This window comes from Pieris rapae, chromosome 1 (genome assembly GCF_905147795.1).
Source record: "Pieris rapae chromosome 1, ilPieRapa1.1, whole genome shotgun sequence".
Taxonomy (NCBI): domain Eukaryota; kingdom Metazoa; phylum Arthropoda; class Insecta; order Lepidoptera; family Pieridae; genus Pieris; species Pieris rapae.
Genome location: NC_059509.1, coordinates 7797025 through 7811330, shown reverse-complemented (window position 1 = coordinate 7811330; position 14306 = coordinate 7797025). Strand labels below are relative to the sequence as shown.

General features: G+C 34.5%; 1 protein-coding gene across 3 annotated transcripts in view; it reads right to left on the bottom strand.

Moving 5' to 3' along the window:
* Window positions 1-14306, bottom strand: part of LOC111003820 (voltage-dependent calcium channel subunit alpha-2/delta-3) — a 40074-nt gene that overhangs the window by 7968 nt on the left and 17800 nt on the right. For 2 of the 3 annotated variants that reach the window (XM_022274533.2, XM_022274534.2), the window contains exons 4-13: window positions 13588-13816; window positions 8795-8926; window positions 7857-8134; window positions 3747-3860; window positions 3330-3525; window positions 2806-2942; window positions 2620-2700; window positions 1514-1594; window positions 594-668; window positions 470-484 (exon numbers count right to left, since the gene is read on the bottom strand). In XM_022274533.2, coding sequence (XP_022130225.2) covers window positions 470-484; window positions 594-668; window positions 1514-1594; window positions 2620-2700; window positions 2806-2942; window positions 3330-3525; window positions 3747-3860; window positions 7857-8134; window positions 8795-8926; window positions 13588-13816 — 1338 coding nt within the window. The remainder of the gene's footprint in view (window positions 1-469; window positions 485-593; window positions 669-1513; window positions 1595-2619; window positions 2701-2805; window positions 2943-3329; window positions 3526-3746; window positions 3861-7856; window positions 8135-8794; window positions 8927-13587; window positions 13817-14306) is intronic. The other variant, XM_045633104.1, reaches the window with a different exon arrangement.

The following is a 14306-nucleotide window of genomic DNA, read 5'->3' as shown; positions in this document are numbered from 1 at the left end:
TTAGAAATGTATGATAATTATAAATAATAAATAAAAATATTTCGTTGCTCTTTATTGATTAAAATAAAAAAATTACACTGCCACTTTTTAAATTTGTTTAGATTTTCTTTTTAATAATTTTTATTATTACTTTGTAGGTTTTATAGATTATATATTAAGAAATAATTAGTAGGTTAATATATATTGTTTGTTTAGTTAATCATTCGTTTTTTTTGCCGTATAACATTTACGAACAGATATAGTAACTTGCTGAACTGTGTTGGTAGAACGAAAACCGATATCCCTTAGATTCTTAAAAGTCGACGCCGTGTGTCAGACACAGATGATATGCTACTTGCTCAAAAAAAACAATGATCACAAAACAGGTACAGAAACCTAAGGCCCAACCCTTTAAAGATTGTAGTACCACTGGTTTTTCAGTCTACACTTATTAAAAAGCAAAGCAAATTGCAAGAAATATCATATTTACCTCCTCGTTCGTATACTGTAACAAAATTAAAGGCATATCAAACACTATTTATGAGTTTCTTTTTATTGAAATTCTTAAAAAAAAATTATTTCCATGTTTACTTAGAAAAATTAAAAAATCTTACCAGTGGTCTTAAATCTGGATGATATAAAACATGCCCGTTGTTGTCCACCATGAAGGAGTAACCGTTTACTCCAAGCTGCAAATAGATAAACAATATTTCAATTATAAAATTCTATATATATAAAAAATCTAAATATCTACTTTCAGAAACTTAATACTAGCCGCAAAAATGAGTGACTGTTTTATCACTATCACTCTCGCGTGACCAAAAAATAATTAAATAATTGTGACATGTTCTTTAAAGTCGAATTAATTTAGGCCTAAATTATATTATACTATCAGTAAAGAGTTGAAATATGTAATATAATAAACCTTCTTCTTTAATGGCACTGCCTTAGCATGTACCATAAATTATATTTGCTAAGATTTGTAAGAAAATTACGATACTATAGAACCAGGGTTTAATAAATATTGGAATATGGCGAAGAAATTCTGTCATCTTTAAAGGTATACTGCCACACCAAACAAACGTTTTTAATTTGTTTTAGTATTATTATAGTATTATTACTGTGTAGGTTTAGATTATTGTAAATACTCTAGATTTTAATGAGGTAGGTCAAATATGTATTTTTCATTCATCAAAGCTGTATACCTGTTGAAAATGTGCAAAGACCTGTAAACCTCCACCTGTCTTTAATCTTTTGCATTAATCGACAAGAAGGTTCTTTGTTACCCACCCCGAAAAAGTTACCGTTTTGTTTGAAGTTCAATTCTGAAGAATAGGCACTGTGTCATACAGTCCTTAATAACAACGAAATCAGTTAACTATCTACTATAAATTACTCAACTATCTCTTTTCAACATAGCGTGAACACAATTTCATAGAAAGATACGAAAAGTAGTTTTACTAAAGTAGTTTAAAGAGGGGACTAATTTAGTTTTTAAGAATATAGTCACACGATACTTCGTAAATAATATTACCTTGTATGGTGCTACGAGCTTCTTTATTTGATCGACGGGAACATCGGTGCCCACTACACCAAGTAGATTGGCTTCTCGTTGCTGGAAATAACTGATTATTAGGTGCCTAATAATTAGGCATACATATTTAAGTAGTCAGTTGCCTCCAGCAGTAATTAAAGAGATTTTTGACCGCGACTTCTCTGCATTAATGTTTTCTCTTTTTTGACTTCCTTAAATTGTAATTCTACCTAATAATCATAAAAGTGTATGCGGCATTTTCAAAATCTATAAAGATTGGTAATAATATCTCTTTATTTTACGAAGGTTATAATATTCCCGCGAAAGCTCTGTACAAAGTGAGTGCCGCGCGAGCTCACAATCGATCATAAACAGAAACATATTGATGATTCTAGCAGTGTTTGAAGCTGTTTAATTGTAATAAATCCGAAAAACGGACAGATTTTGCCCCCAGCTATTTTTTCTGTTTTTAAACGTCAAGAGAATGCTCGCTGGATAGGATACATTTTGCACTAAATAATAGATAACCGCCTAAACAAAAGCCTATTTTCTGGCTTAAGACAAATCGTACTATAAAAATGGTATTGATAAATTGTATGACCGCTACAATCGTTGTATCGCTTTCGAAGGCATATTGAATATTCAAAACAAATTCTATCCAAAAAACAACTTTTTCTACGTCAGCCTACGAACATTTCAACCAACTTATATTTACAAATGTGTTGTAAAGGAAATCTTAAATTTTCTTAGACGCCTACTGATGGTAATCAGTTTCTTTATAAGAAAAAAAAAATACTTTATAAGCCTCGCTCGCTCCTTCATGTTTAAAGTCTAACTCATCAAAAATATTGGGTTCAAAAGCCGTATACATAACACGTTCATTAGGCGATAATGTTTATATAATTTAAATTGACACTGTACTCGTGCCGCTCCTACATTTAAATATCTCTATCATTAGATGATCAGTCTTCATGTTAATCGTGACGGAATCGCTTCTAAGAACTTTAATATGAAGGTCTATCAGATTGACTAATGATCATGAAACAGATACAGAAATCTACTGCACAGACCTAAAAATGTTTAAGCGCCACTGGTAGATCACTTACGGTATGGTTCCTCCGGTCGAAGATAGGTACTGTTACTGACGTCATCAGCTGTCCCATCCCGTCATCGTCCAAGCTGCTACTCTATAAGATACATATAATTTCAATCATTGGGCGATTGAATAAAGAATGTGTATAAATAAATATTGAATGATGCTGAGCTTTTGAAGGATAAAAATGATATCATACCCTCCCTCCCACGTAAACGGGACTCCAATGGACCGGGTGTATCGTCTGGTACATTACCAGTGGTCTCGCCAAGACTTCTACAAAGTGAAGAACCTTGGCCCGGATCTCGCTGTGGTCGTTAATTGTCACGTGGAAACCTGATTAATTTAAATATATAAATTGCATTGTTTTGGAAGAGATATGAAACTGAATATTTTAAAGCTAAAGATCATGTTTTTTATAAATAACGTAAACGCTAACGTAACCTAATGTGTATGTTTGGAAAAATCCACGACAACGTTTAGGTATAAGGTTTCTTGCTTCTAGTGTTTCTATAGTAATCAGATTCGTTTTATAAAAAATGATTTCCCATTGTTTTTATAAACACGATTAAATAATTATCAAAATTTCAGTAAATTACGTGAAAAAAATTTTTTTATTACTTCACAAAAAATACAACTAGTAATATAAGATAACGTTTGCAAATTGCCCAATATAATTTCATAAATATATGTACATCATGTTATACATAATTAAGCAATTACCTTTATTCGTACACGCCATGTCTTTCATATTACTTCCTGAAGTAGCGTCACCACCAACGCGGTACGTGAATATTCTCACGGGCATATGTGGCCAATTCCACGCGCGGAACACACCCTTCACCCCACTGGCCCCTCCCCCCGCGCCTATAACAGCTATTGCCTGATTGCACTGGCAACCCTGTCCGGTTCGGTTGTACTGAAAATAATTCAATATTCTGAAAATAGTACTAGACGGAAAGGTCGACGAACTGATTCGAATGTTGTACAGCTAAATAGCGACGATTTATTTAAATCTATAAATTGTATTTGAGTCTATTAAAACTTCGTAGTACCTTGTTGGATTATGCTCTGATTAATAACGATTCACTGAATATATTTATTTAGTTGGAATAAATTTAATATACAAATAGTTATTACCCTTTGAAGGATTTCGAAAGCTGTTGTGAGAGCTCCGGTTAAGTTAGCAGCACCACCCGATGGCTCAGCTCCCCAGACTGCACTTTTCAGCTCGCGTATCGACTCCGGTACCCCCTTTAAACACGTTGAATTTTAAAGTATCTTTTAGTACATTTTTATGTCACTCATATCTGATATCAAATCACAGTATTCATATCATTAATGAGATTCGTATCGCAGCTTTGCACCAATAGGCAATTTTTTTGAGTAGGCTCGCTAGTACGTTGTCAGTATTAAGAATAGGTAGGCTCTTTCCTTGCCTTCTTTTTAAGTAAAATTGGTGATGTGTGATGGGCACATGGTTCCACATAAAGGTGGTGGACGGCAGTCTGTTAAAAAAGCCGAGTTGTGTCGACTATCGAGGTAATATGGAGTTAACTATTCATATAGTAATCATCTTCCTTTTGTCCTTTGATCTACTTTTGAGTGATATATGTGAGTAAAAAATAATAATACCAATTTTCAAGATTATATGAACATCACATATTACTATTTAGTACTATTTTATAGTAAATGTTGTATCGTACAGTAAGTAATTGCGCACTCGCGAGCAGCAATTTCTAATTCTACGATGTCGATATTTTCTCGACAACCTTCATACTTGTAGAAGAGGTCAAGGATTTGTGTCATCCATTTAGATACATTTAACTCTTATGATTACATTAGAGCACTTAAACAAGTAACTTATTGCGAATATACTGGATCGCAATTTTTCGTTGAGAATTTAAAAAAAAATGAAAATATTTATGTTATCAAACGAACGTTAAATTAATTCGTTCAGTTTTTAATTACACGAAGCCATATCTAATTAAATTTTAAACTGCGGCATAAAGCAGTATGTAAATAACGCAACGCATGAGGCTGCAACGGCGGCGTGGTTCAAAACTAAGCCAGCTTCCCGAGAATACATAATTAAGAGATGTTGTCGACCGAATACAGCAAAATAATTTATTCAAATAATCTTGGTCACGCTAACAATATTATAAGGCTATGAAATAGTGGTTCTAAATTTATGTCGGATTATGTCGAGTTCCGTTTTCGGGTTTGTAGGCACTGGACACTGGTATGATTAAAAATGTTTAATATAAGGGACACAGAAATGAGTCTACCACATTATGCACTGCACCCTACTGTAATTACTTATTTATTGTGATTTTATCTGTTTCAATTTTCGAAAGCGATAAAGGAACTATTTGGTATAACTATGTCTAGTCGCCAAATTCTACATAAAGGCAATCCCATTTGTGTACTCTGAATTGAAAGTACCATAATGAAGAAGTGTAATAAGTTTGTTAATTTCAGCGTGACAAGTCAAACTTGTTAGAAATACTCGCCTGTGCTTGGAGTTCTCGAACTCGATAAAGGCGCGGTCGCAACAACTACCTGTCAAAAGTGGGAACTTGCGGAATCTTCACGCTCACGCCACAGATATCATCCAAACTTTCTACTTATAAACTGGGAACACATTTTAGCGCTGTCACAATTTTTACAGAATACTCTTAGGAGCTTTATTGAGAATAACATCGAAATAAATGCGATAAAAAATATATTTTTTAAATCACTGAATTTTAAAGATATCAAAGCCTTTTTAACATATTATAATGTCGTAAACATGTCTTAAAGTTTTTTTAGTGTTTAGAGAACTTTTAGGTCTTAATTAAATTCTATATTGGACTTGACCGGGATAGTCAAGTTTCTTCAAGTTTCTGTCAAGTTTTCTGATCTCAGTAGGCACTTTTAATCTGTAGCAGTTTTTACGTCACAACTTGAGACCACAACAAAACTTCCACTTAAAACGCTCTTTAGATGCCAACAAAATTTCTAGAGTCTTCAAAGAGCAAGAATATTCTTCGGAAACAGTGATAAATATCTGGAAATGTCTATTCGCTACAGATTTATGCCCCAGATATATTGCTATCTCTTATTGTAGCTGAGTCATCCTTCGGGATATATAGAATGTATTATTATGTATTACGATAAGTTTTATTTCATGTGAGATTATTGCTTTGACGTTTATGCTGGACCCATACAGCTTTGGTGAGTATGTAGAAATATCTTATTTATTTGTAAAAAATATCAATGGCGCTACGACCTTTGAAGCCTCGGATTGCTGTAAGTCAAATTCAAAGTCAAAAATCATTAATGTAGATAACACATTAAACACTTATGAACGTCAAAAAAAGAAATATACATCATATACATCAAATTTTACATTGACTGCCAGTCCTCAAATCAAGGGCGTAGAACGGAAGCGGAGAACTGGAAAAAAACTCTACGCCATGCTTTTTAATCGCCAAGTTATATGTGTCGTGATCATTTGTTTTTCCAATAGGCAAACAGGTGAATCAATAATAATTGCAACGCGTTTAAAAGGCTGATAGCTTTTTATGCCTGACACATGCCGTCAACTTTTTGTATCTAAGACATGGCCGTCTCCCCACGATGTTTTCCTTCACCGTAGGAGTTATGCGCGCAACGTATCCCTATGCCGGTGTGTGTGATTTAACGGCTTGACTGATTCTCAGGAAATTTTGTGTGCATACTGGGTATGTCTGAGAATCGGCCAACTAGATGTTTTTCATCCCCCTAAATGTTAAGGGTAGTCCACCCCTAAATTATTTCCTTTTAATTTTAAGATATTTTTTTTCAACCCTCTACCCCTATTTTTTTATTATAAATGATATACATGGCAAAAAGACGTTTGCCAGGTCAGCTAGTATTATATATAATTACTCCTCAATGAAGATTTATATCCCTGTGTGCAAAGTGACTGAAGATAATTCCTACTTTAGACATTGTTTTTGTAACCTAAGAAGCAAGCAGGTAGTTGAGGTTCCATTAAGTTCGCAAACACCGCAAATACAACTTTTCACTTAAGAAGAATCATTTAGAAAATATTCCATTAAGTTGGATGGACTAGACAATTGATGAATTCCATTTAAGAAGATGTTTTGAATTTCATCGTGTTTTATATTCAAACGGTGTCTTTCATTCTACATCAATTTAGTTACTATTCATGGGAAATTATTGTAATAAATTCTATTATTTCGTTTCTTTTATTCCGGCATCAATTTTACACGATGATTAATCTAGCAAAACAGTCAATCCGTCTCTTTTAAGCGTCTTCAAAGGAGATTAATGAATATACCTTAGGTTGCTTTCTATACAAATTTTGGAATTGTTTATGGATTTGTATATGTAAGCTTTGAAAGGAATGTATGATTCAAATTTTCTTTTTTTAATAGAACAGGGGGCAAACGGGCAGGCGGCTCACCTGATGTTAAGTGATACCGCCGACCATGGACACTCTCGATGCTAGCTCGCGAGTGCGTTGCCGGCCTTTTAAGAATTAGTACGCTCTTTTCATGAAAAACATATACATGATACAATATAATTGAGCGACAGATTAAGCGTCTGATTGAATCCATTAAGCCAAAATACACAGGCGGCAGATGCGTATCAAAAGGTAGCACGCAATATATGCATTTGTCTAGCAATTACGAGACTAAAATCAGTTTTGAATATTTGTTCCCATTAATTTCTTTCGTTAATAATCATGACACCAAATCACCAGTTATAGATCAAATAATGATTACATAACAAAATTACCTAAGTTAAAAAAACGTTAATAGGTAAAAGATATTTTTTAGTACATTACGTAGACTTATAATATTGTTAGCATGAAGCAGAAGCCTCATTTGATTTTGAATGATTTATCATACTGTTAATAATTAGTACGCTTTTTTCCTGAAAAACGTAAATCGTTTCTGAAATATTTCAGCGGGCAGCTAGTTCCACATAATAGTGCAGAGAAAACTGTCTTCAATAACGCCCAGTTATGAAGCAATACAGATTTTCGTATTCTGCCTTGTCGCCGATGCTAGAACTCAGCTGCAGTATACGAATAACTCCTCTGAAAATTCTCCGTGGCAAATGCAGAGAGATGTCTAGGCAACGCCAAGGGATAAAGCCACATGGCAATCATTAAAAAAAAAATCTATTGCGTAACAGTCTATTGAATCCTAGCAAAAACTTGAATTTTTATCAGACATTTTAACCTTTGACACTTACCTGAGCCAAAATCTTCGTGTAGCACTGATGCAACTCCGATACAGTATCACTGTATCTATAAATATTGACAAAGTCATTAGGCCCTAGGGTATCCAATAATGCTGATATAGTGATCTTCGCCAGTCTTCGATAAGACGATCCCATGTCGTCTGAATCATCCAGAAGGATGACCAAGTCCTTCGGTGATGTCGCTGCTTCCACGAACCAATTTGATGACCTGAAGTCGTAGAAGTCACGTGCGTGGTGTGAATAACCATCTTCCGGTGGCCAGGACATAGCTGTAAAAAGATCAATTCAAGTAAAATCATTTTTTATTGAAAATCAACATTCTTAGTCTCATCGCCTCTTAAACCATATTCTAAAAAGACAGCACAAAACGACGCAATAGACTCAAGACTCAACAACAACTTTTTTGATGTTGAATTAATCTGGTTTTTTAAGTCTTTTAATGTTTCACGTAGTAGTACATATGTCGCAGTAAAGTAGTTAAATCTCTAGACAATTAGTTAAAGATCATTCACACACTTAAATCAAGTCACTAGCATTTTGATTGAAATAAATCAGCGTCGACAATGTTTAACTATCTGTCTGACCAAATTGATTGAAATGATTAATATCGTAAAACAAGATGGTAGTCACCACAACAGCTGATACTTTTAGAGTTTTTGTTTCAAATTGTGGTCTTTGGTGAAATTGTAAACATATTGTCGACTCCGGTATGATTATTTCGGTGTGATCGTGAAGAACAGAGAGCTTATAAATTCCGTGTTTTGTTTTATTGTTAGTGATGTTCGGTTAGGTTAGTCTTGTTGTTTACGTTTAGGAAACTCGGTAAACGTTTCTTTCAGACACTTGTCTAACTCAATAAACTCTCAGATTTAACTAAGTACATTACTGCGACACATATATCACACAATGATGTATTAATGTTTACAAACCTGGATATCTTCTCATAAAGCCAGACGACGAGGCGTAATACTGCCATGAGAGTGTCGGATCAATTTCGTAGTTATTAACTAAAAGTGGATCCAAATGCTCTGACCATGCTATCTGATTCTGCACTTCGGGATCTGCGACAAAACAAAACAATAATCAACAATTTAGAATAATTTCAAACTGACTTTCTAATTGACGAAAATAAAATTTATTGTATTTTTGACTAACTATTCAAAGTAATCGATTTCTTTAACATGTCCAATATTATTTCTAAATTTCAGACATGTTGTTTTTCCAAACAATAAAACCTTTGTGGTTGAGTTTTAATTGAATAAATTGAGCGTTAATGCAGTATCCCGTAAAAAATATGAAATATGCATGAAGTGATCCAAGTTATGTATCGAGCCAAGAGCTTTTATGAAGCAATTAGGGAAATTTTTATTTAACTAGCGAAGCCATTAGTGCCCTGTAATTGGTGGACTTGCTTCATTGAGCAACACTGATTGCTTTTGCCCCGAATTAAGCGGAAAAATTAATGGCACAATTGCTTTCGAAGTCGACATTGAAATCTATTGTAAAGCGCTTGAAATCTTATTTCACTATATTTTTACTTATACACTGTATTCTGCAGGATAATCTACTCAAACACAGAATTTCACAATAGACTTATATAGGTTTTTCGTCTGAATGAATTGAAAACACGATGTGCGTTCCTTCCCAACAATATAGAATTTGTTCAGAACTTATTTCGCATTCGAAACCAGATTTAAATTAAGTTTACAATTATATAGAGAGCATTCCAAACATAAAGAACTTGTCTGCGGAGCTAAAACCAAACCAAATGGAGTTGGGGCATTGATTCTAACATGAAAACTTTTCGTTGCGCTGAAATTCTATATGGGTTAATTGCGTTAACCCAGATGAAAGCATAATGCAACGTTACATACAGCCTACATCAGTAATACGTAATTTGAATGCACTTTGGTTGGGCCGAATTAAATACGAAACACGATTAATTGTCTCTAGCCTCAGCGGTGAATGATTTGCATCCGCTGATTAATCTTTATTTAAAATGTCTAATTTTGGTTCTAATAATTTTATAATTATCTATTTATTATTATATTAAGGGCCTGTCTCACAATGTCCGGATAAGTTCCAAATAAGCTATTTATTATTTATTGGTAGGATAAACAGTATTTGTGCGTTTCACGACTGACAGATAGCGCTATTCGTCATGAAACGCGAATAATCTTATTAGGAACTTTTATGTTTCGAATAATTTACGTGTTGCATAGCTATTTGGTACTTTATCCATACATTGTGAAACAGGCCCTAAAAGTTTTATTAAAACGTCATTCTTTATTTGCCACCTTAAGAAAAAAATATAAAATTGAATTTAGAATGCCAAAAAGTTTAGTGTCGGTTGGGTTTTTAGTGAAGGTTGGAATTCAATCATAGGTCTTATACCAGTCGTTTATGTGTCACGGCACTTCTAGACACAAACAAATAGGACCTTTGAGTTTCAATTGTGGTATTGCGACGGGCACCGAGCACGTTTTATACTCCATTTTGTTATTTTTGTGTTTCTTCTTGATTATGAATTAGGCAAGTTTTTTTAAAGATATAACATGCGAATTATTCATTATATCGTTACTATTGACGATTACAAAAAATACTAACTACAGTAACATACACAATGTATTACAAAAGTAACTTCTAATGATTGAGGTCACAGAAAAAATAGGTTAGACCGTTTGTTAATAAATCATTTCACCCTTTCACAGGCGACGAGCCTCCGCGCCCGTTGACAATATATTACGTATCATTATTCAGCGACAGGGGCCCAAACAACGCAAACAGCCCTACATTGTCACTCAATGTCATTTAAGACGTAAGTCTAATCAACTTCTTAAAAGCTTTTTATAGGGGACTTGTGATTAATATTAATTGTTAATTGAATATGCTGTTAATTTAGAATAATGGCTAGTATTACCTGTCCACATTGTATTCCTAACTTTTGTACTAACTAATCTGAGAACATCTTGATTCATGTGCACTTTCTTTTAATGTGTGCTTCTGTGTTTTGTGGTTGACTGTTCACATATGTTTTAATTGCTTTGTTTTGATCCATTAGTTATGTTTAAATTACTATACCTATGTCTTATGTATTTTTGCGTTTCTTGTGCTTAATTTATCAAGTTATAGCCTGGAAAATATCGCTCGAAAGCGATGTTGGCCGCTAGTTGCAATTTTTTTAAATTATGTAAATTTTATTATATGCAACGAAGTGTTAATAAATAAATAATTATAATAATTTTGAGATTTTCTTGATTCGATCGGGCTTATTTTCATCTAAAAATATTTAAAATTCATGGAAAATTAAAAGTCAAAATTGTCATTGTCAGTTGTACTCACTTTAAAATTTTCTGCGCCAATTGAATCCTTAAGATTCAAAATTTTCAATATACTGAATATTGAGACTGTGTTCCACTTAGTACATATTTGATTGATACATATTGATGAAAACGAGTTCTGTGGATATTGCATCCTCAATCGCAGACGCACTCTAATATTTACTATGTGTGTGCAACGTAATATGTGTGCACTATAGTTGGCTTCAAAACACAATTTATGAGATCTGAACAAATGTCGTATCACGAGTATTCTTGCTACGATCAATAAACTTCAATTTGTAGTTAAGTCTTAACACAAATAGTTCTTGCTTTGATGTTATAGATTATTCGAAAGATAATATCAACTCTTAGAAACGAGCTTTGGAAACACAAGGATGTAGTATTGTCTTTTATTTACATAACTTTTACACATTTAAAGAAAAACACTTTTTTAACGGATTATAGATATGTATTATTATATTTAAACTTATAATTATTTGTACATAATTTTAAATTTAAACCGACTTAAGAAACAGAACATGTCACCAGATTATGTAGATATTGTAAAACACTGTCTCACATCAGGGTACTTAATGTGGAAAGATGAGTTCTATGTGCAGGTTGATGGAGTAGCCATGGGTTCTCCGGTGTCACCTATAGTAGCTGACATCTTCATGGAGGACTTTGAGGAGAGAGCTTTGGCCAATGCCCCGGTTAAACCTAGACTGTACAAGAGATATGTCGATGACACATTTGTAGTACTCCCCAATGACAAAATATCTACATTTCTAGCGCATTTAAATTCAATACACAAGAACATTAAATTTACTGTTGAAAAAGAAAACAACAACTGTCTGCCCTTTTTGGACATTTTAATTATACGCAAAGCAGATGGCACACTAGGTCACACAATACACAGAAAGGCAACCCACACAGATAGGTACCTCAATGGTGAATCCCACCACCACCCGTCACAACTGCTCTCTGTCGGTAAATGTTTGTTTCAGAGAGCCCAACGTCTTTGTGATGTGGCCCACCTCAAGGAGGAACTACAGCATGTCAAACAGGTGCTACACCGAAACAAGTTGCGCATCCCCCGGCTGCATCACAGAAACAAAAACAAGACACAAACAGTTCCTCGCAAGCCAGCTTACCTGCCATATGTGAAGGGAGTTACAGATAGAATTAGCCGGGTCCTAAAACGAGCTTCCATTAATACAATTTTCAAGCCGCACAAGAAGATTCAGCAATTCCTAAGACCAATCAAAAGTAACACCCCATTGCAAGATGCAGGTATATACAAACTGGATTGCGACTGTGGCCTGTCTTACATAGGGCAAACTAAACGCAATATGTCCAGCAGAACACATCGCGGACATAAGACATAGACGACACACAAAATCAGCAGTCTGTGAACACACACTAGATAGGCCTAATCACTACATACGCTTTGACCAACCGAAAGTACTTGCGAAAGAAAAAAGATTCTTCCCAAGATTGGTACGCGAAGCCATTGAAATCAAAAAACACGCCAATTTCAATAGAGAGGACGGCCTAAAATTATCAAACACCTGGGATCCAATAATATCCAAATTAAAATCTCAAAATAAACAACCCGCGAAAATGGAGGACACCGTGAGCAATTTCTGCAAAAACCCTACATCTTTTAGTCGATACCAACTCCGGGGAAATAAATACAGATAACACAACATTTTCTGCAGCTGTAATACTTTTTGACATTTAACACCTTTGTCTTCAGTCACCGTGACCACGCACGCTGTAAAGCACGCGAAACGTCGGTTTAAATTTAAAATTATGTACAAATAATTATAAGTTTAAATATAATAATACATATCTATAATCCGTTAAAAAAGTGTTTTTCTTTAAACACAAGGATGGCTTTGAAATTCTCTTAAAAAATCGATGACGATGAGAGCACGGCTATGGACCTTTTTGCCTGAATAAAAAATAAACAATGAAACAGATACAGAAGCCTTATGAGTGTCGAAACTTGCACGGATAGTAAAATTCTGAATTAACATTATGAAATGCAATTATGCTCTATATAATTTACATATTTACACATTTATACTATTTCCAAAAAAAAGTTTGAATACATAACTCTTTATACAACATTATTAATTCCTATTTTCACCTTGACGGCTGGAAATCTTCCACATTCCGTTTTACACGGCATTTTCTTTTGCGAACTAGCGAACTGTGGAATCGACTACCGGCGGGGCTCTTCCCTGAAAGATACGACCTCCATCTATTCGAAATTCGAGCATACGTCTCAATTAAAGGCCGGCAAAAATGGCTGTCTATGGGCTGCGATGACTGCCCTTTTTGGGCGTCCCGCAGGCTTGTTTTATATAAAAAATAATAAAAATTGTAAAACTCACCATCAGTGTTAATATAAGGTGGCATCAGCACAGCGCTATAGCTGGTGTTCACGGCGATGTGGTCGAAGTGGCGGCTAGGAGAGAGCATGAGACGCCGAGCGCGCGCCGCTAAAGTCCCATCATCAGCGTGGACATTAAGCCATCGAGCGTCATAGTATGTACCAGGAGTACCATCTGAGCCCCCACCACCAGCCGATAATGCGGCGGCCTCAGCTGAATCCATTATACGCTGGAAAAAAATCAATAAGTAACCGCAGTTATAGACAATTCCTTAACCCACTGAAGTGTATGGCACAATTATAAGTCTTTAATGTCATAAAGGACGTAAGGATTAATGTCTATGGGTTCAAAACCTTCAGCTTAGCAGCAATATTTATACGTTCCGAAGTAAGGACCTTGTTAAGTTGTCAACGTTTGCACGGGCGTGATATAGGGGCTTTCATTCCGTTAATTTCATAAACTGTAATATATATCTTCTGTGTATATTAACCACAAGCTTGAAGCTTTAAGCTTCGTTCACACTGTTTGATAAATAGAATTACTGTGTATCAACAATCAATAGACAATAACAGAAAAGTGTAAATCTTTGGCATAATTTACAGTGTTCTCAAAACAGTAGTACTCTTGGTCACATAATATCGTTAAATGTAAGTTATTTGAAAATCTTATAATTTTAATATTGATCTAGGATATACCTGCAACAGAACCACCAAGTACAA